The 27,267-nt window shown below is 55.2% G+C and overlaps 6 protein-coding genes across 6 annotated transcripts; 3 read left to right on the top strand and 3 right to left on the bottom strand.

The window, feature by feature from the left end:
• Positions 1-1,592: 1,592 nt before the first annotated feature.
• On the bottom strand, positions 1,593-6,686 carry ETH_00021740 (uncharacterized protein; the record flags this gene model as incomplete). Its single annotated transcript, XM_013373315.1, has 3 exons — positions 1,593-1,621; positions 1,792-2,205; positions 2,312-6,686. The coding sequence occupies 3 exons, from the start codon at positions 6,684-6,686 to the stop codon at positions 1,593-1,595; spliced, it is 4,818 nt and encodes a 1,605-aa protein (XP_013228769.1).
• A 2,715-nt stretch (positions 6,687-9,401) lies between these two features.
• Positions 9,402-15,856, top strand: ETH_00021735 (SOH1 domain-containing protein, putative; the record flags this gene model as incomplete). Its single annotated transcript, XM_013373314.1, has 7 exons — positions 9,402-10,019; positions 10,085-13,017; positions 13,432-14,345; positions 14,582-14,616; positions 14,851-15,049; positions 15,110-15,450; positions 15,605-15,856. The coding sequence occupies 7 exons, from the start codon at positions 9,402-9,404 to the stop codon at positions 15,854-15,856; spliced, it is 5,292 nt and encodes a 1,763-aa protein (XP_013228768.1).
• Positions 15,857-20,045: 4,189 nt separating this feature from the next.
• Positions 20,046-20,975, top strand: ETH_00021730 (uncharacterized protein; the record flags this gene model as incomplete). Its single annotated transcript, XM_013373313.1, has 1 exon — positions 20,046-20,975. The coding sequence occupies one exon, from the start codon at positions 20,046-20,048 to the stop codon at positions 20,973-20,975; it is 930 nt and encodes a 309-aa protein (XP_013228767.1).
• A 403-nt stretch (positions 20,976-21,378) lies between these two features.
• ETH_00021725 (uncharacterized protein) lies at positions 21,379-22,262 on the top strand (the record flags this gene model as incomplete). The annotated part of the gene is made up of 2 exons (XM_013373312.1): positions 21,379-21,458; positions 21,497-22,262. The coding sequence occupies 2 exons, from the start codon at positions 21,379-21,381 to the stop codon at positions 22,260-22,262; spliced, it is 846 nt and encodes a 281-aa protein (XP_013228766.1).
• A 283-nt stretch (positions 22,263-22,545) lies between these two features.
• On the bottom strand, positions 22,546-23,282 carry ETH_00021720 (uncharacterized protein; the record flags this gene model as incomplete). Its single annotated transcript, XM_013373311.1, has 2 exons — positions 22,546-22,679; positions 22,805-23,282. The coding sequence occupies 2 exons, from the start codon at positions 23,280-23,282 to the stop codon at positions 22,546-22,548; spliced, it is 612 nt and encodes a 203-aa protein (XP_013228765.1).
• A 2,081-nt stretch (positions 23,283-25,363) lies between these two features.
• On the bottom strand, positions 25,364-27,115 carry ETH_00021715 (uncharacterized protein; the record flags this gene model as incomplete). Its single annotated transcript, XM_013373310.1, has 2 exons — positions 25,364-26,618; positions 26,832-27,115. 2 exons carry the CDS (start codon positions 27,113-27,115, stop codon positions 25,364-25,366), a joined length of 1,539 nt encoding a protein of 512 aa, XP_013228764.1.
• Between the last annotated feature and the right edge of the window lie 152 nt (positions 27,116-27,267).

Below are 27,267 nucleotides of genomic sequence, written 5' to 3'. Positions count from 1 at the left end.
TGCTGCTGCTGCTGCTGCTGCTGCTGAGGGCCTTCCTGGGGGCTTCTTTTCAAGTCCATTTTGCTTCTTCTTTTCAAATTTTGTTTGCCGATTGGAGCTGCTGGAGGAAAGAGTGCGCCATTCGCTGCGGGGCAGCGGGCTGCCCGTGGCGCTGCAGCGCAGCAGCAGCAGCAGCAGCAGGAGAGCAGCACGGCGGCAGGACACGGCGGAGCTGGAGCTGCAGCATCTGGAGGAGGGCAACGGGCTGCCAGTGGCCACGCGGCTGGGCTTGACCGAAGCAGAAGCAGCAGCTGCAGCAGCAGCAGCAGCGGGGGAGGAGCAGCATCCCGCCGTGGATGACTTGTGTCTGTGGCAGGCCATTTGTGAGTGCTGCTTCCCCCAGGGGCCCCGCAGCAGCAGAATTCCAGCAGCAGCAAAAAGCGCTTTGAGCTGCATGGGCAGCTCTGGGAAGGGGGCAGCAGCAGGAGGCTCGGGAGCAGCAGCAGCAGCAGCGGCAGAGCCCTAGCCGAGGAGCTGCAGCAGAAGATCGGGCTGAACGGGAATGAACTGAGCTGCTGTAGCTGCAGCAGCAGCAGGTGAGAGCTGCTGCAGCTTGCTTTTCGTGCTGCTGCGCGCAGCATGGAAGCAGACGCATCTGCTGCTGCTGCTGCAGCGCTGCAGCAAATAGATATAAGCTGCTGCCACTCCCTCTGCGGGCAGCAAGCGGGGCCGCCCCCCAAAGCGCAGCAGCTGCTGCCTGAGCATTTGTTGGCTCATGAGCAGCAGCAGGAGAAGCAGCAAACTGCTCTTGCTGCAGCAGAGATCGTAGTAGGTAGTGGCGGCGTGGAGGGCAGTTGCTGCTGCTGCTGCTGCAGGACCAGCTGCTGGCGCTGCTGCCCCTGCAGCAGCAAACGTGTTAAATAGAGCACCAGCAGCAGCTTGAGCAGCTGCTGCCGCCGTAGGCTGCGGCAGCAGCTGGAGCTCGCGTTATGGGCTGCTGCTGGTGCTGCTGCGATTCCAGCTCAGCAGCAGCAGCAGCTGCTGCTGCTGCTGCTCTTTAACTGGGTTGCAGGGCACGTTTCTCTTCGAATTTGCCCTGTCTGTTTGTTTTGAACTGACTTATTGGCCGCTGCAGTGTTTGCGTCTTTTGCTGCTGCTGATGTCTCATTTAGTTCAGTTCAACTTCCCCTATGCTCGGGAGTCTGGTTACGTGCAGCAGCAGCAGCAGCAGCAACAGCGGCAGCAGGTTGGCTCTATAGGCAGCTTCCGCACCGAATTATAAGCCATGGTTGAGTTAGTCGTGTAGGGTGGAATGAGTAGGTGTGCAGCATCTGCAGCAGCAGCAGATAAGCAGCAACAGCCATAGCAGCAGCAGTAGCAGCCATAGCAGCAGCAACCGCAGCAGTAGCAGCAACAGCAGCCGCTGCTGCGAGGTGCCGCTGAGCTGCTGCAGCAGACGATGCCGCAGTAGCAGCAACAATGTGTGCTGCATCGCTGTAGCGGGAGCTGCTGCAGCTATGTCGGCTGCTGGACATGTTGCTGCTGCAGCTGCAGCGCCTGCTGCTGCTGCTGCTTCTGCAACTGCAGCGCTGTCCTTCTGCGTAGTTGTTTAATTAGCTCAAGCGAAGCAGTGCAAGGCAATCTGTAGCAGCAACGGCAGCAGCGACAGCAGCAGCACAGCAGCAGCAGCAGCACCGATGAGAGCGGCCGCCAGAAGACTAGGCAGCCCTGGAGAGAAATGCCGGTAGCTGTGGGGGAAGACAAGTGCCAGCAGCAGCAGCAGCAGCAGCAGGAGCAAGAGCAGCAACTTACCTGCAAGTTCTCGGGAGGCAGCAGCAGAAGGCGCCAGCTGCAGCAGCAGCAGCAGCCGCTGGGAAACAACAGACGCTGCGACACTGCAGCCTTTTGCTGCTGAGTCAGCTCCAAGCAGAAGGTCGGCTGCTGCTGCTGCTGCTGCTGCTGCTCTTGTTGCTGCTGCTGCTTGTGCAGCAAAAGGGCGCAGCCGGCGCGGCCCGCAGCACTTCCCCATATTTTTGCTGCCTAGCATGTGGGAGACCTTGAGGAGGTGAGCAACGTGCTGCTGTTGCGACGGGCTTAGCAGCAGCCGCGGCTGCTGCTGCTGCTGCAGTGCATGCAGCAGCTGGAGCACGCAGCTCTTTTTCTGCCGCTGCTGCAGTGCTGCAGAGATACCTTCAATGATGTGGGGCGGAGCTCCCCTTTCCAACTCTGCAGGCAGAGGCACAGACTGCAGCTGCAGATTGCATGCAGCAGCAGCAGCAGGAGCAGTAGCAGCAGCAAGAGCAACAGAGCAGCAGCAGCAATTAACGCTCACCCTTTACAAGTGCTGCTGCAGTTCTCGCTGTGTGAAGCTGCAGCATGTGCGGCAGCGCGGACTGTACAACTTGCTGCAGCCGCGCAACTGCTGCTGCTGCTTCCTGCTGCAGCAACAGCTGCTGCTGCTGCTGCGGCTGCTGCACAGGGAAAGGGGGGCAGCAGCAGCAAGACAAGGCGATGGCGCAGGAGAAGAGACGGGGAGCAGCAGCAGCCATCTCCCTGCTGCAGATATAATGCTCTATAAACTGCGAGAGTTCATCAGCAAATGGCAGCAGAATTGCTGCTGCTGCTGCTGCTGCTGCTGGCAGCTGCGCATACACCTCAACGGCCTCACACACAGCCTCCACTGCTGCTCGCTCTGCGTCGAAGAGAAGCAGCTCTGCTGGGGGCTCGTTTGGCTGCTGCTGCAGCAGATCCGCAGCAGCAGCAGCAGCAGCAGAACGCTCCTGCAGCAGCAGCGCCAACGGCCTCCCCGTCTTTAAACTTTCTGCTGTTGTCTTTTGTGTCACATCAAGCAATGCCTCCAGAATGAGGCGGCAGTGGTTCTCCAGCGTGTCTGCTGCTGCTGCTGCTGCTGCTGCTGCTGCTGCTGTGGGCGGGCGTGGCCACACGCGAAACTGAAGCACAGCAGCAGACATGGGGGACACAATGCTGAGCCACATGGGCACTGAAACGGGCTGCATGCTGCTGCTGCTGCTGTTGCTGCTGCTGCTGCTGCTAGGCTCGTCCAAGGAAAGCCGTCTCAGCAGGGCACTGCCGTATTCTAGAGGCAGCAGCAGCAGTTCCTGGGCAAATCCGCCCGCAGCTAGTTGCTGCTGCTGCTGCTGCTGCTGCTGCTGCTGTGCGTACTCCAAGACAACAGCCTGGTGAGCTGCAGCAGCAAAGCAGCGGAAGAGCCGCTGCTGCTGCACAGTGGGCTCTAGCTGAAGCTCTGCTCCAGCACATAGCTGCAGCAGCCTATCATCTGCCGGTGCTGCTGCTGCTGCTGCTGCTGCTGCCGAAGGACGCCCACAGCCTGGCGCCCTGCTGTGGCTCGCCACAGCAAACAGCATAGCGCAGACATGCGCAGCTGCGGCCCGCTGTTGCTGCTGCTGCTGCTGCTGCAGGGGCCAGCAGCCTGAAGCTACGGACGCTAGCAGAGTGCAGCAGCGGCCGCCTAAGCAAGAAAGAGCAGGATGGCTGCTGCAGCACCACAGCAGCAGCCGCTGCAGCAGCTGCCTCTCTCCTTCGGCGACAGCAGCAGCGACAGGCTCAGTCCGCGTGTCGGGCATCGTGCTGCTGCTGCTGCTGCTGCTGCTGCTGCTGCTGCTGCTGCTCTGAAGTGCTGCAGCAGCAGCAGCAGAAGCAAACCACAGTGCCACAGCTTCCAGTCGCAGCGACGTGAGCTCCCCCTGCCAGATTTGCTGTGGCGCTTGCTGCAGGTTCAGCTGCTGCCGCGGCTGCGCAGCAGCAGCAGCAGCAGCAGCAGCAGCAGCATAGGGGGAGGAGCTGCTTAAGGCGCAGGTGGCAAAGGGGAACTCGAGGCAGGTGTCTTCGATTGCACGCAACGCCTTTTGCTGCAGCAGCAGCTGGGAATGCCGCAGCAGCAGTTGCTGCAGCTTATGCTGCTGCCCGTTTTGCTGCTGTCCGTTTTGCTGCTGCTCATTTTGCAGCAGAGCAGCAGCGCGAGGCGCTGTCGGTGCAGCAGCAGCACCAGCAGCAGCAGCAGCTGCTGGTGCTTGTGCCGTGGCTGGTCTGAGGGCATCCTCTGCTGCTGCAATGACCAAATTCAAAAAGAGAGCGACGGCTGCTGCCTTGCTGCAGTCAGGAGCAGCAGCAGCAGCAGCAGCAACTAAGGCCTCGCGCAGCCTCAGCAAACCATCATATGGAGCAGCTCTTGCAGCTGCTGCGATGAATGCAGCAACACTTTTTGCTGCCTCCTTAACTTCAGCAGCAGCAAGAGGGTCGAGCAGCAAATGGAATGCCCGAGGAGAGAAACCGGGAAGTTGCTGCTGCTGCTGAAGCTTATGCTGCTGCTGCTGCTGACGCTGTTGCTGCTGCTGAGTGGCAAGCTCCTCAAGTGCCTCTGTGAGCCGAAACAAGTATGTAGAAATGTCGTATAACGGGCCGCAGGGCTGCTGCTGCTGCTGCTGCTGCAGCTGCTGCTGCCGCTGTAGCTGATGCTGCTGCTGCTGGTCGTTCAAGCATTGAAAGATAAAACAGCTGTCAGCTGCTTTGTTGTTGAGGAGCCGAAGCAGCAGTTGTGAAGTAAAGCGCGCCTGTGCGCATGCATGGTGCAGCAGCGACGCCTGCTGCTGCTGCTGCTGCTGCGGCCGCTGCTGTTGTTGCTGCTGCCCAGTGTGTCGCGTGGAGCTGCAGCAGACACAGCACAGAGTTGCTGCTGCCTCTGAGCATTGCTGCAGCAGCAGCCTGCATAGCTGCTGTTGAATGCTGCTGCTGCAAGTTGAGGGGAGGCGCCCATATCCCGGTGCCTGCTGCTGGAGCAACAGCTGCTGCTGCTGCCCAGGGACAGCAGCAGCAGCAGCAGCAAAACCTAAGGCAGGAAGAGCCCCCGAAACGCTTTCCGCTTCTGCTGCAGCCTCTGCGAGGCGCCACAGCGCCAGCGGGACACGGGATTGCTGCTGCAGCAGCACCAGCTGCTGCTGCTGCTGCTGCTGCTGCTGCTGCCCCGGGAAGCTGCCTGGCCCGCAAGAAGCAGCGGGAGCAGTAGCAGCAGCAAGGAGGCCTACACAAAGCCTTCCTGCTGCAGTAAGGCCTGCGGCTGCCTTCTGCTGCAGCTGCTGCAGCAGCCCCGTAGCCCTACCCGGAGCAGCATCAGCAGCAGCTGCTGCTGCCAACAGCAGGGGCAAGGGGCCCTGACGCTGCAGCGGGTGCGTCAGCAACTGCAGCAGCTGCTGCAGCCGCTGCTGCTGCTGCTGCTGCTGCTTTTCAAGTGAGACCGCTGCAGCAGGAATGGCTTGGCTCCAGAGGCTACAGGCTTTAGCCAGCAGCCGCGCACTAGGTGCAGCAGCAGCAGCAGCAGCAGCAGCAGGAATGACGAAGGTCTCAGCTGCAGCAAGCAGCTCCTGCTGCGATCTAGCAGCAGCAAGTGCTGATAGCAGGGGAGCTCCAATAAGCCAGGAAGTCAGAGCCATGTGCAGCAGCTGCAGCGACAGTTCTGCTGCTGCTGCTGCAGGCGCTGCTGCTGCTGCTGCCGCGGGCATTTGCTCAGCTTCTGCTGCTGCTGCTACTGCATCATCAGCAGCACAGCAAGTGCTGCAGCACATATATGCTGCTGCTGCTCTGAGGAATTCAAAATCGAGAGGGAACAGCAGCAGCTTTTCAAGGCCCTTCCACTCAGCTGCCCACAAAATGAGACCAGGGCAGCAGCAGCAGCTGCTGCTGCTGCTGCAGTTGCTACCGCTGCTGCTGCTGCTGCTGTTGCTGCTGCTGCCGCAGCTGCACGCAAAGATGCAGGTCTTCCAGTGCGCCTGTAGCAAGAGCTCTGCCGCTGCTGCAGACGGCAGCCTGGCAGCAGCAGCAGCAGCAGCGCCTGCTGCTGCTGCTGCTGCGTTACGCGCGGAGGCATGAAGCTGCAGCAGCAGCTGGACGCACAGACTTGCTGCTGCGTAGGCCTCAGCAAGACGCGGCAGCAGCAACGGGAAGCTCAGCAGCAGCTGCAGCAGCTGCAGCAGTTCAGGTGTAAGCCGCTGCTGCAGCAAAGCTGCATCAACCACCAGCCGCAAGGAGCTGCCAGTGCGGCAGCAGCAACAGCTGCTGCTGCTGCTGCTGCAGCAGCTCCTGCTGCAGCACAACTCAGACCGTAAAATCACTAGGGCGGAAGGCCCCTCTGCAGCAGCAGCAGCAGCAGCAGCAGCACGAGCAGCAGCAACGGGAGGCAGAGAGAAGGCAGCAAGCAAATGCTGCCGAAGCTCCACCGTGAATTCAGCGCATGCTGCTGCTGCTGCATTTGCACCTGGCGGACCTGCTGCTGCTGCTGCTGCTGACTCCAGCTTAGGCAAGTCTCGCTGCAGTGCTGCGCTGCAGGCCAAGCAGCAGCAAGCTGAACTCAGCAGCGGAGGACCCGGAAGCAGCTGGGGTCCTATTCGCCGCAGCACCTCTCTGCTGCTGCGGATGCTGCTGCTGCTGTTGCTGCTGCTGCTGCTAAGACTGCGCAGCTGCTCGGCTGCTTGCTGCAGCGCTGCAGCACTAAAGCTCCCCCTAGCTGCGACTAGAAGCGCCTCCGCAACTGCTTCCACCTGCCCTTCAGCAGCAGCAGCAGCAGCAGCAGGCGCAGCAGCAGCAGCAGCAGCAGGCATTGCCCACTGTGAGAGCCTCGCTGTCCCTCTGCTGTACGCGCCGCCTTGTGAAGGCCCAAGATTAAGATCTTCCATGGCCCTCTTGCTGCTGCTTTTGCTGCTGCTGCTGCTGCTGCTGCTGTGCGCACAGCTAAGGGGAGTTAGAGCCCCAGTAGCAGGAGGTTGGGCTGATCCTTGAAGAGAGAAGAGCAGCAGCAGCAGCAGCAGCAGCAGCTACTGCTGCTGCTGCTGCTGCTGCCTGGGGGGCGAGATGGTGTGGCTGCTGCTGCAGCCTCGGGAACGCAGCAGCTTTAACTAGATCATAATGACCAAATTAATATTTAAATTAATGAAGAAAAAGCGCCACACAGAGTTAGTGGATGAAGACAAGAATAGCAGGAGCAGCAACAGCAGCAGCAGCAGCAGCAGCAGCAGCTCGTGCTGCTCTGCCGGGGGGCCCTGCGGGGCCCCAGATATCGCCCGTGGCGGCTTCTTTGACTCTTCCAGAATTAAATTTTTCTAAATAACTTCAATTAATTAATTAGTTTAATAATTAATTTCTAATTTCTGCTGCTGCTGCTGCTGCTGCTGCTGCGAAGACAGCAGCAGCACACTCACTAGCAGCCAGAGGGGTGGGGTTGTTGTGTTTCGGCTGCAGGGGCCCCGCTGCTGCAGCAGTTCTGTGGGGCCCCAGCTAGCTAGATAGCGAAGCTCTAGCTAGCCAAGGCAGCTAGCTAGCTAGCTAGCCACACTTTAACTGCTATTAGCTCCTCAAGATGGCAGCTAGCTGTGCTGGTTAGCTGCAGAGCTCCCGCAGTGCAGCCCGGCTAGCTACATGGGCACCGCAGCTAGCTGGCTAGCCAGGCTACGGGCCCAGCTAGCTAGCTGGCTAGCTAGCTAGCTAGCTAGCCTGCTGCTGCCAATGCCTGCTGCTGTCAATGGGCTGTAGCCGCTCGCTGCAGCAGCAGCGTCTGGCTAGCTGCAGCTAGCCAGATGCTGCAGCTAGCCGCGGCTAGCTACTGCTGGCAACAGCTAGCTACAGCTAGCTAGCTGCATGTAGGCCGTGCCAAGTTCTCTAGTCCCCCAGCTCTCCAGCTAGCTCCCCTAGCTAGCTAGCTGGCTAGCTAGCTAGCTGGCTAGTTAGCTAGCTGGCTAGCCAGCTAACTAGCTAGCTAGCTAGCTAGCTAGCTAGCTAGCTGGCCCACAGTGGTTGGCTGCAGAAGCAAGGCAGCTCAGGTAGATGAACAGCTAGCTGCTGCGGAAAGCCCAAGCTAGCTGCAGCTAGCTGGAGCCTCAGCTAGCTGCAGCTAGCTAGCCACAGCCAGCTAGCCACCTCTAGCTATCTCCTGCTGCAGCTAGCTAGCTGCAGCCAGCTAGCTGTAGCTAGCTGCAGCTAGCTGTAGCTAGCTGTAGCTAGCTGTAGCTAGCTGTAGCTAGCTGGAAAGGTAGACAAATAAAAAGAAATAATGAGAAGGGGAAATACATTTAATAGGGCTAATAGTGTTGCTTCTATTAAAGCTGTTGTTGCTGCTGCTGCTGCTGCTGCTGCCGCTGCTGTTGCTGCTGCTATGGCGCCAATTACTTAAACAACAGCAAGAGCAAAACTTATGCTGCTGCTACTGCTGCTGTTGCTGCTGCTGCTAGGGCTGCTACGACTGGTGATGCTGCTCCTACTTTTGATGCTGCTGCTGCTACTGCCACTGCTCCTGTTGCTGCTCCTGCTGCTGCCGCTGCTGCTACTGCTATTGCTGCTGCTACTGCACCAATTAGTGCAATTGTTGCTACTGCAACACTTGTTGGTTCTTCTGCTTCTGCTTTGCTGCTGCTGCTGCTGTTGTTATTGCTGTTGCTGCCAGTACTGCATCTGTGTAATTGTAACTGGCTGCAGCTGCTGCCACTCCCCCTGCTGCTACTGCTGCTGCTGCTGCTGCTGCTACTGTTAGTGCTGCTGCTGCTGCTGTTAGTGCTGCTGCTGCTGCTGTTAGTACTGCTGCTGCTGCTGTTAGTACTGCTGCTGCTGCTCTACTCTTCAACGAAAGGAAGCAAATAGAGTTCTTGAATGCAGTGGAGAGGCAACAAGGATTTTTTAAGTAAGATATAATGAACAAATAATTAAATTTAATTAATTAAATGAGAGACATTGAAAAAATACAAAATAATTAAAGACAAAACAGGTCCCACCGGGACTCGAACCCGGGTTAGTGGATTCAAAGTCCACGGTGCTAACCACTACACTATGGAACCGCGGACGTCGGCTGCTGCTGCTGCTGTTGCTGCCGCTGCTGCAGCTGCTGCAGCCGCTGCTGCTCCTGCTGCAGCTGCTGCTGCGGTTTCGTATAAGCGAATGAAAGACATCTGAAGTACTCTCTTTTAATTTTTGTTAAAATGCATTTCAGGTTAGACAAGTTCTCGGATACCGCTGCAAGGGCTGCAGCAGCAGCAGCAGCAGCAGAAGCGGCAGCTGCTGCTGCTGCTGCAGCAGACGCGCAGTAGCAGCTGCTGCTATTTCTTTCGCGTGAGCTGCGCACAGTGTTCTCTTTGCTTTTATTAAATAACTCAAAAACAGATTAATTGTTTTATATTTCTAATTCTTGTTGCTGAGGCTGCAGCTAGGGGGCTTCTGCAGCACCGAGGCCCCTCAACAAGCAGCAGCAGCAGCAGCAGCAGCAGACAAATGAAACCTTTGCGGCGGCTGGAGAGAACTGTCCTCTGCGGCGATTCACAGCAGCAGCAAACGCGCTCAACACCCTTTCCGTCGGCAGCAGCAGCATCAGCAGCAGCAGCAGCAACAGCGGCAGCAGCAGCAGCAGGATGGCAGCAAATGCCCCCGACAAGGATTCGCTGAGCGTTGGCGGCCCCGAAGAGCCTCAAGCCCCCCAGGCCCCTGCAGCAGCGCAGCTGGCCGCCCCCCCCCCACAGCAGCAGCAGCAGCAGCAGCAGCAGCAGCAGCAGCAGCAGGACGTGTTGGCGGGAGCCGCCGCCCCTGCAGGCGCGGCCTTGCGCAGCGGCGGAGCCGCGCCCTCCGCCGCAGCAGGCGGCTCGTGCTGCAGCGCCGGCGCTTCCCCCGCAGCAGCAGCAGCAGCAGCAGCAGCAGCAGCAGCAGCAGCAGCAGGGTTCGGAGAAAGCGCGCTGCTGAGCCGCGTTCGCCTGGAAGCAGAGTGCGAGTTCGTGCAGGCCCTGGGAAACCCCAACTACGTTTGCTTCCTGCAGCAAAAAGGGTTTTTTGAAAATAAAAAGTTTATTTCTTATTTGAACTATTTGAGTTACTGGCAGCAGCAGCCGTACGTACACCTCATTCAGTTCCCCCTCGCCCTCAAGGTGCTGCAGCTGCTGCAGGCAGCAGCAAACCGCAAGGCCTTAGCAGCAGAAGACGCGCTGCTGCTGCTGCAGCACAACTTCCAGCTCCACTGGCTCACTCTCGACACGGACGTCCACAGGGACGAGCCCTAGCCCTGCAGCAGCAGCTGCTGCTGCTGCTGCTGCTGCTGCGGCAGGGGCGGACAAGGCAGCTGCAGCGGACGCAGCTGCTGCAGCGGGAGCAGCAGCAACGCCGGCAGCAGCAGCAGCAACGCCGGCGGCGTTGTCCGGGCACAGACCTTCTGCTCTCCCCAACTGAGCCACGCCAGCAACAGCAGCAGCAGCAACAGCAGCAGCAACAGCAACAGCAGCAGCTACTGATGTTGCTGCCTTTCTTGCTTCAGGAATGCGGCCCTCCGTTGTGCAGGCGCTTTGCGGCCCTGCGGGGGTCTGCCCATAAGCAGCGTGCTGCTGCTGCTGCTGCTGCTGGCATTCCTGCTGCTGCTGCTCCTAGTGGTGGGGTGGCTTCTGCGGGTAGAGCTGCTGCTGCTGCTGCTGCTGCGAGGCAGCCAGCACCGCCGTGTGCTGCAGCTGCTGCGCAGCACAAGCTTTGGCGACGCCAAGCAGCAGCAGCAGCAACAGCAGCACAGCAGCAGCAGCTGCAGCAGCAGCCACTCGGCCAAGATAGTGCAAGGCAGCAAGTCTTGCATGAGCAGCTTCTGCAGCAGCTGGATGCACTGCTGCTGGCGGCTAAGCAGCAGCAGCAGCAGCAGCAGATGGCGCACGTCCTGGAGCCAAATGTTCTGTCTGTGAGCCAAACTGGTTTGCTGCTGAAGGCCATCTTGTCGCTGCCGCTTCTTGCTGCTGCTGCTTCCTTTAGGGAGCTGCTGCTGCTGCAGCACCCGCTGCTGCAGCTGGCTGTGCGTTCAGTGTCTACGAACTGCGACTCGCTGCGTGCTGCAGCAGCAAAGGATGCTCTGCTGCTGCTGCTCGTGCTGCCGCCCAGGCAGCAGCAGCAGCAGCAGCAGCAGCCGAGGGTGCGTCTGCAGCGGCTGCTGATTGCGCGTCTGGTGCGGCGGCTGCTGCTGGTGGGAGTTGAGATGCAGGAGCAGCAGCAGCAGCACCTGCTGCTGCTGCCGTTTTTGCTGCTGGCAAAGGACCCTTACTTTGCGCAGCAGGAAGGCTTGTGGCAGCAGCTGCTGCAGCAGCAGGTGGCAGCAGCTGCAAATGGCCCCTTGCTGCTGCAGCCGCAGCAGCAGCAAGAAGCAGCAGTGACATGGGCCCTGCAGTGCCTCGCCACTGCAGCACGGACTGCCGCCAAGGCCAGCAGCAGCAGCAGCAGCAGCAACAGCAGCAGCGGGAGAGACAGCTCATTTGTGTACGAGCTGGTGTATCGCCACCTGGGAAGCGAATGGCTGCTGACAGCAAGCCCTGCTGCTGCTGCTGCTGCGCTGCTGCAGCTCTGCCGCTTGGGGGCCCTAGATGGGGCCCTTTTTGCTGCTGCTGCTGAGGGGCTGCTGGCGAATGCGCAGCTGCAGCGGGAGGAGCAGCTGCTGCAGCTGCTGCAGCTGATGGCTGTCTGCAAGAGTTATTTCGACACCAGCATCAACCCTGCTGCTGCTGCTGCTGCTGCTGCGGCAGCGGCGGCAGAAGACGCTGCTGCTGCTCCAGGACGCAGCAGCAGCAGCAGCAGCGGCAAACAGCCGGCGCTGGTGCCGTCAGACTTGCTGCTGCAGCACCCGCTGTACACAGAGCGCAGCCGTTTGCTGCTGCGGCTGCTGCGGCTGCGGGTGTCTTTGCGTGCAGCAACAGCAACAGCAGCAGCAGCAGTTGCTGAGGGCTTTGCACTGACTCATCTGCTGCCAGCTTCTGCTTCCTACAAAGCTGTGCTGCTGCGCCGCTGCTGCAGCGGGCTGCTGCAGGAGCTGCAGCAGCCGCAGCAGTTTGCTGCTGCGCTGCTGCTGCTGAGCCGCCTGGGGATGGGCCACGGCTCTGCTGCTCGCTTTGCTGCTGCTGCTGCTGCTGCGCGCTTTCTGCCTGCACTGCAGCCGCAGCAGTTTGCTGCGCTGCTGCTGCAGCTTCCCTTCGCAAACACTCTTGCTGCTACGGTTGCTGCCCACAAGGCGGCCAAGTCTGCTGCTGCTGCTGCTGCTGCACGCCTAGCGTTTGCTGTGTTGCAGCAGCAGCTGAGGCAGCTGCAGCAGCAGCAGCAGCAGATGCTGCTGCTGCCAGGGCTGCCAGGCGAATCCACAGAGACCTCGCTTCCGGTCGCAACACCAGCAGCAACACCAGCAGCAGCACGAGCAGCGGCAGCAGCAGCAGCAGCAGCAGCAGAAGGCGAGGAAGCACTTGCTGCTGCTGATGTCTTGGTGTCTTTGCTGCACAAGATGCGCCTTGCGGGTTTCTGCCGGTTTGCCCCAGAAGCTGTTGCTGCTTGCTGCGCTGCAGCAGTTGCTGCTGCGCCTCCTGCAACAGCAGCAGCAGCAGCAGCAGGGGGCCTTGCTGCTCTCTCGCTGCCGCAGCTTGCTGTTGTTGCTGAATGCTTTGCTGCCCTCAACAGCAGCTTGCCTCAGCCACTACTTGCTGCAGTGCTGCAGCGGCTGCGAGCTTCAGGGGGTGCAGCAGCAGCAGCAACAATTGTTGCTATGGCGAAAGCTGCTGCTGGCGAAATCGCTCCTTACGCCAAGTGCAACACTCCGTTTGGTGCTGCTGCTGCTTCTGCTGCTGCTGCTGCTGCTGCTGATTCGGCAGCAGCTTTGGAAGGCCGGGCACTAGTTGTAGCTGGACCCGCAGAAGCAACAGCAGCATCAGCAGCAGCAGGAGCAGCAGCAGCAACATCAGCATCGCCAGCAGCAGCACTGACCTCCCGTGAGCGGCTGCCCGCAGTAGCAGCAACGGCAGCAGCAGCCGCTGCTGCTGCTGCTGCGTCGGCGGGGACTGATGCTGCAGCAGCAGCAGCTGCTGCTGCTGCAGTTGCTGCCACGGCAAAGGACCTGCTGCTGCTGCTGCTGCAGCTGGCTGAGCGGACACGGCTGACAGCAGCGGAGGCCGTTGGCATGATGTGGGCTGCTGCTACTGCTGGAGAGACTGCAGCAGCAGAAAAGCTGCTGCGGAGAACTACACAGCTATGGTAAGCTCCAGCAGCAGCAGCAGCAGCAACAGCAGCAGGAGGCAGTAGCAGCAGCAGTAGCTGCAGCAGTAGGAGTACCAGGAACACGAGCAGCAGTAGTACCAGCAACAGCAGCAGCAACAGCATTAGCAGCAGCAGCAGCAGTAGCAGCAGCACCAGTGCGTGCAGTAGCTTTGGCAGCTCCAGAAGCAGCTCTTGTGGCAGCAGCAGCAGCAGCTGCAGAATTTGTATCTTAAGCAGCAGCAGGTTCACGAGCAGAAGTGAGAGCAGCAGCAGGAGAATAACGTACATGCACAGCATTAGTAGCAGCAGCGACAAAAGCAGCAGCAGCAGCAGCAGGAACCGCAGCGCCGCCTCTACTTTCAGCAGCAGCAGCAGCAGCAGCAGCAACTGTGCTGTGGTTTTTATGTGCAGCATTTCGAATTGGGCGTTGCTGCGGGGAGACAGAAGCTGCTGCTTGCAGCTCTATGAGGCTTTATGTCTTCTTGCTGCTGCAGCACCAGCAGCTGCAGCAGAGGCCCTGGGGAGGCTAGCTGCTGCTAGCAGCATACCAGAGCTGCAGCAGCAGCAGCAGCAGCAGCAGCGTATGGCGCAGCTGTCGCCCATGCAGGAGTTCGAGCAGCAACTACTGCTACAAGAAGAGGCACAGCAGCACCAGCAGCAGCAACAGCAGCAGCAGCAGCAAGAGCAGCAGTTGCTGCTCTCCCCCGTGGCAGCAGCAATAGAGCACCTCAGCGCAGATGCTGACGGCCCATTTATGCAGCAACTTGCTGCTGCTCTTGGAACAATGGAAAGCACACTAGCTTCACAGCCGGCAGCAGCAGCAGCAGCAGCAGCAGAAGCAGCAGCAGCAGCAGAAGCAGAAGCAGAAGACGCAGCAGCAGACGCAGCAGCAAAGTGGAGCCTTGAGGGTCCTGAAGATTTGGTGCCACCACTTCCCCTGCTGCAGAGCATTACGCAAACTGAAGCAGCAGCAGCAGATGGAGCAGCAGCAGGATCAACAGCAGCAGCTGCACCTGCTGCAGCAGCAGAGACAGCAGCAGCCGGAGCAGCAGCAGGAACAGCAGCAGCATCAGTGCCACCACAGCGAGGAGCAGCACCTTCCAGGCCTCCAGTAGCAGCAGCAGAAACACCTATAGAAGCAGCAGCTGAAGTCACAGCAACGATCAAAGCAACAGCAGCAACAGCAGCAGCAGCAGCAGCAGCAGCAGCAGCAGCAGCAGCAGCAGATCCTCGAGAGTTCCTGCTGCTGCGGCGTCCCCTTGAAGGAGGAGAAGAGACACTACAGAAGGCAGCAGATGCCTCCATATTGGCAGAGCTGCAAATACGTAAGCAGCAGCAGCAGCAGCAGCAGCAGAAGCAGCAGCAGCAGCAGCAGCAGCAGCTAGGGAGATGCTGCGTTGGCCTAGGCTGACAGTGCGTGTCTTCGTTTTATTTCTCCTTTGTTCATCACTTCAAATAAATAAATAAATAATCAAATGGAATGTAATTTGTTTTATTTTACTTATCAATTATTAATTAATTAATTAATTAATTTATTTATTTATGTTCTTTGCTTTTGCAGTTTTTCGAAGCGCCAGGAGGCCAACAAGGCGACATGTAGGTTTAGGGTTTAGGGTTTAGGGTTTAGGGTTTAGGATTAAGGTTTAGAGTTTAGGCTTTAGAGTTAAGCGTTTGGGGTTTAGGGTTTAGGGTTTAGGGTTTAGAGTATAGGGCCCGGGGCTGCGGCGCTTAACTTGCGTAATTTTTCTAGCTTGAGTCGCCGTGCCGTAGCTCAGGGTTTAGGGTTTAGGGTTTAGGGTTTAGGGTTTAGGGTCTGTTGGTGTGCTGCAGTTGGAGACTTGTGTCTCCTTTGGGCGTCTTCTTTCGCTGCTGCCAGTCGCTTCTTTCTTCCGCAGCTCAGCAGCAGCAGCAGCAGCAGCAGCAGCAAAAGGAGCAGCAGCAGCAGCAGCAGCGGGAGCGCCTCCTCGCCCGTGGGTTCTCACCAGCGCGGCGGCCACCCCCAGCAGCAGCAGCAGCAACAGCAGCAGCAGCAGCAGCAGGATATTGGAGTGTCTGTCCACTGGAGGGTTTACTTTGCTGCCTCTCGCAGGAGCTGAACATACACCTGACTGGGGCAGCGAAGAGTGGGGAATTGGTTTGCTGCTGCTGCAGGAAGCAGCAGATGTTTCTTTTTCTCCTTCTTTGCTGCTGCAGCGCAGAGTTGCTGAACTTGCTGCTGCTGCTGCTGCTGCTGCGGGGACCCGCCGCCTGCCGCCGCACCAGGAGCGGCTGCTGCGCGAGCTGCAGCAGCTGCAGCAGCTGCAGCAAACCCTCCAGCAGCAGCAGCAGCAGCAGCAGCAGCACTTCAGACTTAGGCCTCATGCTGCGCTGCGCCAGAGGATTCTGAAAGAACTTTTGGGCTGGGAGATCATTTGCTTAAATGCAACAAAGGTAAACCCTAAACCCTAAACCCTAAACCCTAACTTGAAGATGTGTCGTGGGCAGAAGTTTCCTTTAACAGGTGCTACAGCGGTGCTCTTATGGTGGCGTCTAGGGTTTAGGGTTTAGGGTTTAGGGTTTAGGGTTTGGGGTTTGTGGGCTTCAGGTTGCTGCGCTGCTGCATCCTGCTGCGGAGCAGTTGCTGCTGCAGCGCGTTGCTGCTGCACCACGGAAGGCGCCTCTGCCTTCCATTCTCTCAGCAGCAGGAGCAGCAGCAGCAGGAGCAGCAGCAGCAAAAGCAGCAGGAGCAGCAGCAGAAGCAGGAGTAACTTGGGAAACAGCAGAGGAGCCGCAGCTGCTGCGTGCTGCTGCTGCTGCGCAGCTGCAGCAGGAACTTTTCTTTATTTTTAACGAATAAAAACTTTTAAATAAATTTCAGCTGAATGAAATAAAACAAATAAATATTTATTTATAAATAATTATAATTACAACACATAAATAAATAAAAAGTAAATGAAGAAATAAATATTTGAGGATACCTCAATAGGCATATAGAGAAACAGTTTAGGGGCAAATAAATAAACAAATAAAAGAATAAGGAAGAAAACAAATAATAAATAATAAATAAGTAATAACTAGTAAATGAATAACAACCGACAAATAAATAAATAATAAATAAATAATAATTAATTAATTAAATAAACGCTAGGGGCAAGAAGATGCAGGAAGAGCGAGGGAGCGAACAAGGGGGGAAAAGAGCGCAAACAGGAAATGAAAAGATGAATAAACAAATGAAGCAGAAGGGACTTTTAATTTCTTTTATTTAATTCAAAAGATTCAAATTTGCTGCCGAATTCCTATATTTCCTTTTTGCTGCTTCGGGTGTATCGGCAGAGTTTGCAAAAGCAAGAAAAACGGGCTCGTTGCTGCGGAGCTGGGGTGTATAGGCAGCTCGGGGGGAGCGAGACGGGGCCAAATGGAGTTCCCGGTGGAAATTAAAAGCAAATAAATAATAAATAAATAAATAAATAGACAAATAAAAGAAAAATGAACAATTTAAATGCAGTTTCGAGCCCTCACGCTCGCGCAGCTGTCCATACACTCGACCTGCAGCCGCTGCAGTTGCAGACGTCGCAGCACCCGAAGCAAATGGCCTTATTCGCAGTTAAATATGTTTAATTTTAATTATTTTTATATCTTAAATTCCAAATTTGCGTTTTTATTTTCGTTTTCCGGTTTAGTTCGGGTTTTGGCTCCTGTCTCGTTTGAGGTGTCCATACACCTCAGCGAGGCAGCGCCCTCTAGTGTCTTCGTCTTGTCTTCCATTATATTTCTTCTTTCGAGCTGAACTGCTGCCAGAGATGATTCAAATGAGGAAAACTCTTCATTTTCTTCGTTTAAATTAACTTAAAATCTTAAAAATTCGTTAATTTTCACTCAAATGCCGCAGTTGCTGCTGCTGGTGCTGCGGTGTACGTACCTCATGGGAGCGAGACCACCGGTGCGCCGCCTGCTGGCGGCGCGCGGCGACGTTTTGTGCGGGACTTACCTCGAAAAGAAAATTCGGAGGTTTTGAATAAGTTTGTTTTGCTATTTGAATTAAATCAATTAAAAAAAAGGAAAAAGAAGCTTCAAATGGCGGAGAACGGCTCGCGGGCGGGCGGGTGGGGAGGCTCCGGCTCGGCCGGTGGTTTGGGGTGTACGTACAGCATTTGCGGCTAAAGAACGAGGTTCTGTTTGCAATCTTTGAATTTCAAATCCATTTTTAGTCGAAATAAAGCGAAATAAATCGAAAAAGGGTCTAAAGAGCGGCAGAAACCGCAGCAGCAGCAGCAGCCCCAGCACACCGCCGGGGCACACCCTGCTGCACCTCAGCCTGCTTTTCCTGCTGCTCTTTCGAGGATTTGGGGTGTCTGCTGAGCTCTGCAGCAGCAACTAACTCAATTAATCTCACTTGAGTCAATTTGTTTTCTTCTTGGTGTTTTCTGGACCTTTATTTTCTGAAAAGGGAAGCAAAAGGCAGCAGCAAACCCCTGCAGCAGCAGCAGACGGCAGCAGCACCAGTGGACGGACCGCCGCAGCAGCAGCAGCAGCAGCAACAGCTGCAGCGCCTGCTGCCAGTTTGCGAGCGTGGGGTCTCGTGCTTTGAGTTTTTTGCTGTTGGTTTTGTGTCTGTTGTGTCTTGCTGCGTTGTGTCTGTTCATTTGCTGCTGCAGCAGCAACTGCCGCTGCTGCTGCTGCTCCCGACAAGATTTGTTGCTTTGTTGCTGTTGCTGCTCGGAAGCTCCGAAACAGAAGCTAAAGACAGAGGTGGGTGCATTGCGCTGCTGCTGCTGCTGCAGCTTCTGCGGTTGCTGCTGCTGCTGCTTTGGGCTACTACTCTTTATATGCAAAATGGCTTTGTGGGGTGTCTTCTTGCTGCTTCTTTTGCTGCCCAAAATGCATTCCAATTAATTCGTTTCTTTTCAATTCATTTTCGCTGAATTATTGTTACTTTTATTTGTTCTGCTGCCTCACTTGAACTGTCTGCTGTTGCTGTTGCTGCTGCTGTTGCTGCTGCAGCAGCAGCAGCAACAGCAACAGTTGCAGCACATGTGGGAGTGCCTGCTGCTTCTGTGCTTGTTTCTTGGATTTCATTTTCATTTTATTAAATTCATATTTAATTCTTTTTTGTTTTATTTCTTTATTCTTAAATGACTCTTATCGTTTTAATGTGTTTCTTCAAGTTTCTTATTTTAGGGGTTTCGTGTCTTGCTGCTGGTATAAAACTCTGTCGTTTCGTTTTTGCTGCTGCTGCTGCTGCTGCTGCTGCTGCTGGTCCTGGTGCTGCTGCTGCGAGCCCTGTTTCTGTTTCTGCCTTTTTTGCCATTTCCGCCACTTCTGTTGCTGCTGCTGCTCTCGCTGCCGTTGCTGCTGGCGTTGCTGCTGCTGTTGCTGCTGCTGCTTCTGCCGCTGCTGCTACCGCCATTGCTGTTGCCGCTATTACTGCTGCTGCTGCAGCTGCCGCTGCTACTTCTGCTGCTGCTGTTTCTGCTGCTGCTTCTGCTGCAGTTGCAGTTCCTTGAGTTTGACCTTCTTTTATTTATCTGCTTTATGGATTTAAATGTGAAGTTTTCACTTGTTTTGAATTGGTTTCGTTTTCGTTTTTATTTTTAATTCTGAAATGAAAGATATCTGTTGAAATCCCCCTCTCGTTGGCTTCTTTTATTTAGTGAATGTGGTCATTATAATTTGTTTTTAGTTTGTTTGTTTTTATTTGTCTGTTTTTAATTATTTGTTTTGTTTATTTAAAAATTTTTTTTGCATGCGGTGGGGTGTACGTACACCTGGTGAAGGTTTGCATTTGGCGTTTGTGCGTTTTTGGGTCTTTTTGGCGAATTTTGGATCATTTTGTTTCTTTTTGAACCCATTTGAATATTTTTTGTCTAAAAAGAAGAAATTAATTCATTTAATTCTCTTTTTTCGCGTTTTTCGCTCTCTTTTTCGTCTCTTCACTGCTGCGTTTCCTTCCTCGCTCAACTGCCCGCTCGCGTTGCATGCGCTGAGGTGTATAGACACCTCCGACTCCCACAAAGTCCTTTTCGCATTTGCGGATTTGTCGGAGTCTTATTTCATTTGATTTGTGAAGAGTTGGGTGCAGCAGCGGCAAAAGGAGCAGCAAAAGACAAAAATAGTTCTTTAGATTCTCAAAGAGACTTTGCTGCTTCTCCTCTCAGTGTCTCTTTCTCCTCTCTCTCCCCACTCTTCGTTTGCTGCTGTCCACCGAATGGCTAGCTGGCTGGCCGTTCAGCTAGCTAGCTAGCTGGGTAGCTAGCTGGCGGCCTGGCTGGCTAGCTGGGCAGCTAGCTGGGCAGCTAGCTAGCTAGCTAGCTGGCCGGCTAACTAGCTAGCTAGTTAGCTGGCTAGCTAGCAGGCGGGCTCGCTGGCTGGCTGGCTGGCTGGCTGAGCAGTGGGCGCCAGCCCTAGCTAGCTAGCTAGCTGGAAAGCTAGCTAGCTAGCTAGGGAGGGAGGGCTGGCTAGCTAGTGTGGACTAGCTAGCTGTTGTCGAGCCGGCCAGCTAGCCGCTTGGCTGGCTGGCTAGCTGGCTGGCTAGCTGGCTGGCTGGCTGGCTGGCTGGCTGGCTGGCTGGCTGGCCGTTCAGCTAGCTAGCTAGCTAGCTAGCTGGCTAGCTAGCCGGCTAGCTGGCTGGCCAGCCAGCCAGCGAGCTAGCTAGCTGGCTGTCTAGCTAGCTCCCCAGCTAGCTTGTCTGCGGCGTAGCTAGCTAGCTAGCTAGCTCGCTAGCTAGCTAGCTAGCGACACAAAAAATGCAGACATAGTTCGCCCGTACGCTGCCTTCAGGACGCCGACCTCGGTGCAGTGAAGCCCGGAGCAGCAGCAGCAGCAACAGCAGCAGCGGCAGCAGCAGCAACGGCAACGGCAACAGCAGCAGCAACGCCAGCAACAGCAGCGGCAGCAGCAACAGCAGCAGTAGGGAGAGCGGCCAAAGCAGCAGCTACGGTAGAGTCAAAGGAGGGAGCAGCAACAGCACGGTCGCCAAAGCGTGATTATTGTTTTCTTTCAGCAGCAACCGCAGCAGCAGCAGAAGCAGCAGCAGCAGCAGCAGCAGCATGGTTGCACCTAGCCTGCGGACCTTTCCTCCTTTACCCATTTCGCTGGCTGCCCATGGCGCCGCGGAGCAGCAATGCATTTGGAGGGGCCCTCTCCGTTTTTTTGAAGCAGAAGAGCTGTTGAGCAGCAGCAGCAGCAGCAGCAGCAGCGGCAGCGGCAGCAGCAGCAGGAGCGGCGACAGTGCTTGGGCGGCGAACGCCTCCCCGGTGCTGGACTCCTGCCTTGCTGCTGATGAGGGCCAGGCAGCAGCAGCAGCAGCGGCAGCGAATGGGCAGCTGACTGCAGCAAACACAGCAGCAACAAAGGATACAAGAGAAGCTAGAGCGGCAGCAGAGGTTGCTGCTGCTGCTGCTAAGCAGCAGCAGACGGCCCAGAGCCGCATCGGAGTTCCCGGGGGCCCGGCAGCAGCTGCGAAGGGGTCGTCGTTCGCCGCTGCTACTGGTGCTGCTGCTGCTGCTACGGCTGTTGCTGCTGCTGATGCAGCAGCAGCAGCAGCTGCAGCAGCAGCGGCCGGCGACTTTGCCCCGGCGGGAATTGCCGCTGCTGTCAGTGAGCAGCGCCGCCGCAGCAGCAACAGCACAAGCAGCACAACTGTGACCAGCGCGAGCGACGGCAGCAGCAGCAACAACAGGAGCAGCAGCAGCAGGAGCAGCAGCAGCAGCAGCTATCTCTGTCCACCCCCACCCTGCCTGCGGCCGCAGCCCCCCCCAGACTTATCTATGGAAGATGAAGAAATGGATTTGCTGCTGCTGCCGCGGCTGAAGTATGCGTGGGAAGACACGGAAGATCCTTTCTGCTGCTGCTGCTTGCTGCAGTCTGCTGCAGCAGCAGCAGACAGCAGCAGCGCGGAAAAGCCATCGGCAGCAGCGGTAGCCATGCATGGGCTCTCGCAGCAACTCAGTGAAGCACTGGCCAAGTGCATGGGCTGAAGCTTTTGCTGCTGCTGCAGCAGCAACAGCAGCAGCAGCGGCATTTTTGCAGTCGGCAGAAGGTGCAGCAAAAACAGCGGCACGAAGTGCAGCAGCACCTAGCAGGCAGCAGCAGCAGCAGCAGAACTTGCTGCTGCTGCTTTATATACCGGGGCGCAACAAAGTTGTCCTATACGTCTGCAGCCGTTGCTGCTGTTTTTGCTGCCGGTGCTGCTGTGCTGCTGCTGCTGCTACTGCTGCAGCGACTCCAAGCTACTGCTGCTGCTTGCGTATGGATCTGGTCAAGTCCTGACAAACAGCTGGGGCGGTTTTTTGTTTTGCCAGCCCGCAACAGCAGCAGCAGCAGAAGCAGCAGCAGGAAGTGCTGCAGCAGTCGCAGCAACAGCAGCAGCAGCAGCAACAGATGGCGACTATCGAGAGAAAGACAGCTGACTCTTTTTTGCTGTTCTCTGGCGCCAATGTGTTTATTAAGGTAAATTGTAGGTAGGTCTATTTTTTTTTGTTTTCCATCATTTGGGAAGCAATGCAGCAGCAGGAAGCAGCAGCAGCAGCAGCAGCAGGAGCAGCAGCAGCAGTAGCGGCGGCAGTGCTAGCTGTAGCAGCAGCGGCAGCGGCGGCAGTAGAGGCACAGGTGCAGCCACAGGAACAGCAATAGCAGCAGCAGCAGCTGGAGGTGGTGGCGGCAAAGACATCCTGTTGAAGCAGCAGCATAGCAGGAGCAGCAGCAGGAGCAGCAGCAGCAGCAGGACTGCGTGCAGTGCTGCAGAATTCTTAAATGCATTTTTCGGGTCCAGTGGACCATTGGTTCAAAACCATCAGCAGCAGAATGGCCAAGACCTGAAGCTCTGCTCAAGCAGGGCCTGTCAAGGCCAGCAGCAGCAGCAGCAGCAGCAGTATAGCTGCAGCAGCAGTAGCAGCAGCAGCAGCAGCAGCAAAACCGCTGCCGCTGCCTGCAAGTCTTTTGATCACAAGAGACGCTTTCAGTCGAAGCAGCAAAATGCAACAGGACTTTCGGCTCGCTGTCCAGGGAGGGACGCAACAGCAGCTACTGCAGTTGATGCTGCTGCTGCTGCTGCTGCAGCAGCTGCTGCTGCAGCAGCAGGAGCAAACGCAGCAGCTGCCACAGCAGCAGCTGCGGCGGCATCTGTCCCGGGAGCTGATGCGGCAGCCCTGGCGGCAGACGCTGCGTTTGCTGCTGCTGCAGCAGTTGCTGCAGCAGTTGCCGCAGCAGTTGCTGCTGCTGCTGCAGCAGCAGCAGCAGCAGGATGGCGAGGGAGTTGGAGTTGAAGGTTTGAAGGCGTTTTGTTTTTTTTTTCATTGAAAAGGATCTTCTGGAAAAAGGAAAAAAGAGAGTTTTGGAGTTCGGCAAAAAGCCGCAGCAGCAGAAGTGTGTGGCGTGGGGTGTACGTACACCCCAAGTGCGCAGCAAGCGCGCGGAGCTCGGAGAAGCAGCAAAAGACAAATTCTTTCTTCATTGTCCTTCGAGTTTGCTGCTGCTGCAGCGTTTTCTGCTGCTGCAGCAGCAAGTCCTTCTCGGTTGACTTTCGAAGTTGTCAATGGAGACAATAAGTCAATTCAGATCCCACTTGCGAGAGTCGCTGCTGCTGCTGCTGCTGCTGCTGTTGCTGCTGTCAAAGGAGCCCCCTGCTGCTGTTGCTGCTGCTCCTGCTGCTGCCGCCGTCTTAGAGACGTAGATGCCTGCGGCTGAGGCTGCCGTTAAATGCAGACGCGCGCTGCTGCTGCTGTTGCTGCTGCTGCTGTCAGTTGGTTAGGATTGCTGCTGCTGCTGTTGCGGCTGTCGCTGCTGCTGTAGCTGTGTTATTGTTTACTTAGTAAAGGGATTTGTAGATAGTGCTGCTGCTGCTCTTTCGAGAAGAGGGGGCCTCCTGCTGCCGTTTCTGCTGCAGCTGCTGCAGCTGCAGCTGCTGCTGCAGCTGCAGCTGCGGTCCTAGAGTCGGAGCCTACTGCAGCAACTGCTGCTGCGCAACCACTGGTGGAAACTGCTGCTGTTGCTGCTGCTGTTTCGACGTAGAGAAGTGCTGCTGCTGCGGCACAGGTGTAGATGACTGTGGTGCTGCTAGTGCTGCTGCCGTGGCTGCTGCTGCTGCTGCTGTGAAGGGTACCTCTTGAAGTGGTGCTGCTGTTGCTGCTGGTTCTGTATTGGTGCCGCTGCTGCAGGGTTGGACGATTGCTGCTGCTGCTCCTGCTACAGGAACGCGTGGGGCAGCAGCAGGATCGGGTCCTTGCTGCTGCTGCTGCAGCAAAAAACACCTGCTGCTGCTTTTCATACTGTTCTGGTGGACGCATTCTCCTGCTGATATAAAGGGTTCTGCTGCTGCTGCTGCTGCTGCTGTTAATGTATGCTGTTGCTGCTGTTAAAGGAGCCTTCTACTGCCACTTCTGCTTCTTCTGGGAAGACGCTTAGTATAACGGTTGCTGCTGCTGCTGCTGCTGCTGCTGCCAGTTTCAGCTGCTGCTGCTGCTGTGTGTGTAGCTTAAAAACTTTGGTGGACTGCAGCAGCAGAATGGCCCTTGGAAGTAAATAATGCATTATTTGGACTTTTATAAAAATGAAAATTAAACATATCTTTAAAAAGATGTTCTGGAAAGTATTTTACAAACCCTAAACCCTAAACCCTAAATTTCGGACTATGGGTCTGCGCATCCTCGCAAATTAGTTAAATAGTTTTCTCTTTTGAATTTATATAACATTCAAGATGTTTTTTAAATTTAAAAACTTTTAAAATCTTTTTCAAATTCAAAAAGCTCGAATCCAAATATGTGCATTTTGTGCACTCCAGAGCAAAATTGAAGGTGAGTCAGTAAGTCCTTTTTTACTCTTTAAATTCATTTGTTATTTTTATTTATAAACGAGAAAAATATTTTCCAGCAAGTTCTTTTGTTGCTGCTGCGCATGCATGGGGTGTACGTACACCCGGCACACGTTTAAACGCCATTTTAAGTATTTTAAATGATTTAAAAGTCCACTATACCATTATAAATACAATATATGCTTAAATGGGCTTTTAAAAGTGCATTAAATGAAGTATTTATTTAATTTTGGCATTGTAAATATACTCCTGGGGTGTATGTACACCTCTTAATGTAAGTACACCTCAAACAACAAAATGTCATTTTTAAAATAAATCACTTTAAATGCATTAAAGATGCCATTTCATTTTAAAAGACCACTATTAATGGTATTTAAATAAATATTTCATTTTATTTAAAAATATTTAATATTAATTTCTAAATTTTTCATTCGCATGCGCAGTGTACATACACCGCAGCTCGAGTGTACGTGCATGCATGCAAGCTGCGGTGTACGTACACCCAAGCCTCTGACGTTTTGCGTTTAATTGAATTTACTTAAATAAATATATTTTAAAGTCATTTTGTTTGAAGTTTATTTTATTTTGAGCAGATAGTGCATGTTTTGCAATTTGTACTTCATACATTTATTTAATTTAATTAATTTAATTTAATTAATTTCATTTTATAAAATAAAGATGTATTTATTTTATTTTATAAAATAATAGAAATAGTTTTTGCACAATAAATGCCAGCTTTCCCACTTCGCTGCTGCTGCTGCTGCGGTGCTTCTGCTGCTGCAGTGTTGCTACTCCTGCCGTGCTGCTGCTGCTGCTGTGCTGCTGTGCTGCTGCTGCTGCTGCTGCTGTGCTGCTGCTGCTGCTGCAGCTGTGCTGCTGCTGCTGCCGCTGGAGGGCTTTGCATTATTGCAGCAGCAAAATAAAAAACAAGAAATACATAATTAATTTAAAATATTTAATTATTTTTTGACGTTTTAGTTTACGCAGAGTTCTCATGCCCCCTACTGGAGGGGCAAAAGAAAAAAAACAAATTTCTTTTTGAGACAAACAAACGCCCCACAAACCCTAAACCCTAAACCCTAAACCCTAGACTATAGGCGCATTACCATTATTAAATGAGGGTTTGGGGGATTAGGGTTTTGGGTTTTGCCTTCGCTGTGGGGTGATGCTGCAAAACCCTCGGGCCGCTTAGGGTTTAGGGTTTAGGGTTTTCTGGAAGGAAGAACTCTCAAAATCCAAAACCCTAAACCCCAAAACAGCGTATAGAGGCGGAGGCCCGCGGAGATAAGGAGTTCTGAAGCGGTCGCAAACCCTAAACTTTAAACCCTGAATCAGCGTATATCGTTACAACGCGTGACGTGCAGGCAGCAAACGCGTAAGCGTTTGTTCCTAGGGTTTAGGGTTTAGGGTTTAGGGTTTCGTGAGGGTTTAGGGTTTAGGGTTTCCCGCTGCGCGCAAAATACGGCGGGAAAGAGCTTCTAGAGAAGAAATTGCCTGAGCAGCAAAGCCGCAGAACAAAAGCCACAAAATTAGGGTTTAGGGTTTAGGGTTTAGAGTTTAGGGTTTGAGGGGGCCTGCGCAGTGATCTGTAAGCAGCAAAAGTGCTGAAGACATGAAAAGAGGGGCCACTGCTACTAAGTGTGCTGCTGCTGCTGCAGTCGCTGCTGTTGCTGTTGCTGTTGCTGCTGCTGCTGCTGCTCTTCTTACGTCACTGGCTCTCTGGGACATAAGAGGTTCGTTGGAAGCGGAAAAGTGGGAGGAGAGTGAGGCCCGGGACTGGGGAGAACCATCTGCTGCTGCTGCTGTTGCTGCTGCTGCTGTTGCTGCTGCTGCTGCTGCTCCTGGGGGGGCCCCCTTGCTGCTAAGAGAAGATAAAGGAGACCCTGGAAGATAGCGCTGGTGCCTTGTCTCTTCCATCCGAAACAAAGGCAGCGAAGCCACAGGCTGCTGCTGCTGCCTGCTGCTGCTGCTGCTGCTGCTGCTGCTGATGCTGCTGTTGTTGCTGCTGCTGCTGCTGCGGCTGCGGCCTTCAGCAGCGCCGCTGTGCTGTCTCGAAAGCAGGGGAGTTTCTGACCCTGCTGCAGCTGCAGGTGGCACTGCAGCAGCAGCAGCAGGAGCAGGAGCAGCAGCTGCAGCAGCAGCTTTTGGTGCTGCTTCATTTGCTGCTGCTTTGTGGAAGGCGTAGGGCCTAGCTTTTGCCCGCTGCGCTATTTGCTGAATTCTTGCAGAGAGAACAGCTTGCTGCTGCTCCATATCTGCTGCAAGCACTTCTTCCTGCTGCTGCTGCTGCTGCTGCTGGGTTTGAGTTGCAGCAGCAGTAACAGTTCGGTGTGAGGACGCGGGGCCCGCAAGCAGCTTAGGCACAGGGCTTCGTGCTGCTGCTGCTGCTGTTGTTGTTGTTGCTGCTGCTGACCTTTCTTCGGTATCTGAAGAGCCCACGAGCTGCTGCTGCTGCTGCTGCTGCTGGTGTGCGTCGGTGTCTCTAAGGTACTGCAGCACGAGGGGATCTACTTGTGCTGCTGCTGCTTCTGTGTTTGCTGCTGCTTGGCAGGCCTTGTCTGCTGCTCCTTTTGCTGCTTTGTGCTGCAGCAGAAAGAGCTGCTGCGCCAGTGCATCTCTAGCAGCAACTTCTGCGTCCCTGGCTTGCTGCAGCTCTGCTGCTTCTTGCTGATGCTGCTGCTGCTGCCGCTGCAGCTCCTCCGCCTCTCGCTGCAGCGCAAATATTTGCTGCTGCTGCTGCTGCTGCTGCTCCAGGTGCTGCTGCTCGGCAGCAGCAAGCCTAGCCATCAACCGTTCCACACGTTCTTTGTGCCTGCAAAATCCCCAAACCCTAAACCCTGAACCCTAAACCCTAAACCCTAAACCCTAAACCCTAAACCCTGAAACATAGAGATAGAATTTCAGCCTTGCTGCAGCCTCCTGCGCGGTAAGCTGCAGTTACAGGCGGCCGTCACGGTCTAGGGTTTAAATTAGGGTTTAGGGTTTAGCGTCTAATTTAGGGTTTAGGGTTAAGGGTTTAGCGTACCTTTGAATGAGGGTTTCTCTCTCTTGTGCTGCACTTTCAGCAGCTTCTTTGAGTCTCTCTTGAAAGAGGGTTTCTGTTGATTTAAGTTTAGCAGCAAAAGAGTCCGCTGCTGCTTGCAGGGTTTGCTCTGCTGCTGCTGTTGCTGCTGCTGCTGCTGCTGCTGCGCCCCGCTGCTGCTCCAGCAGCAGCTTCTCGTAACCCCCCCTAATTTCACATATTGCTGCTTCATGCGAAGCCCGCTGCTGCTGCAGCTCGTTGGAGTGCTGCAGCTGCAGCAGCTGCATCTCCTAAGCGCAGCAGCAGCAGCAGCAGCAGCAGCAGTGCATGCGGGGTCTATAAAGCTGGACCGTTAGTTCTTGTACCCGAGAGACCCACCCTAAACCCTAAACCCTAAACCCTAAACCCTCAACACTAGTGCTTTGGTGTGAAGGCCAAG

This window comes from Eimeria tenella, genomic scaffold (assembly GCF_000499545.2).
Source record: "Eimeria tenella Houghton genomic scaffold, Eth_scaff131, whole genome shotgun sequence".
Taxonomy (NCBI): Eukaryota; Apicomplexa; class Conoidasida; order Eucoccidiorida; family Eimeriidae; genus Eimeria; species Eimeria tenella.
Note: the sequence above shows the minus strand (reverse complement) of the source record. Positions and strands in the feature narration are given on the sequence as shown.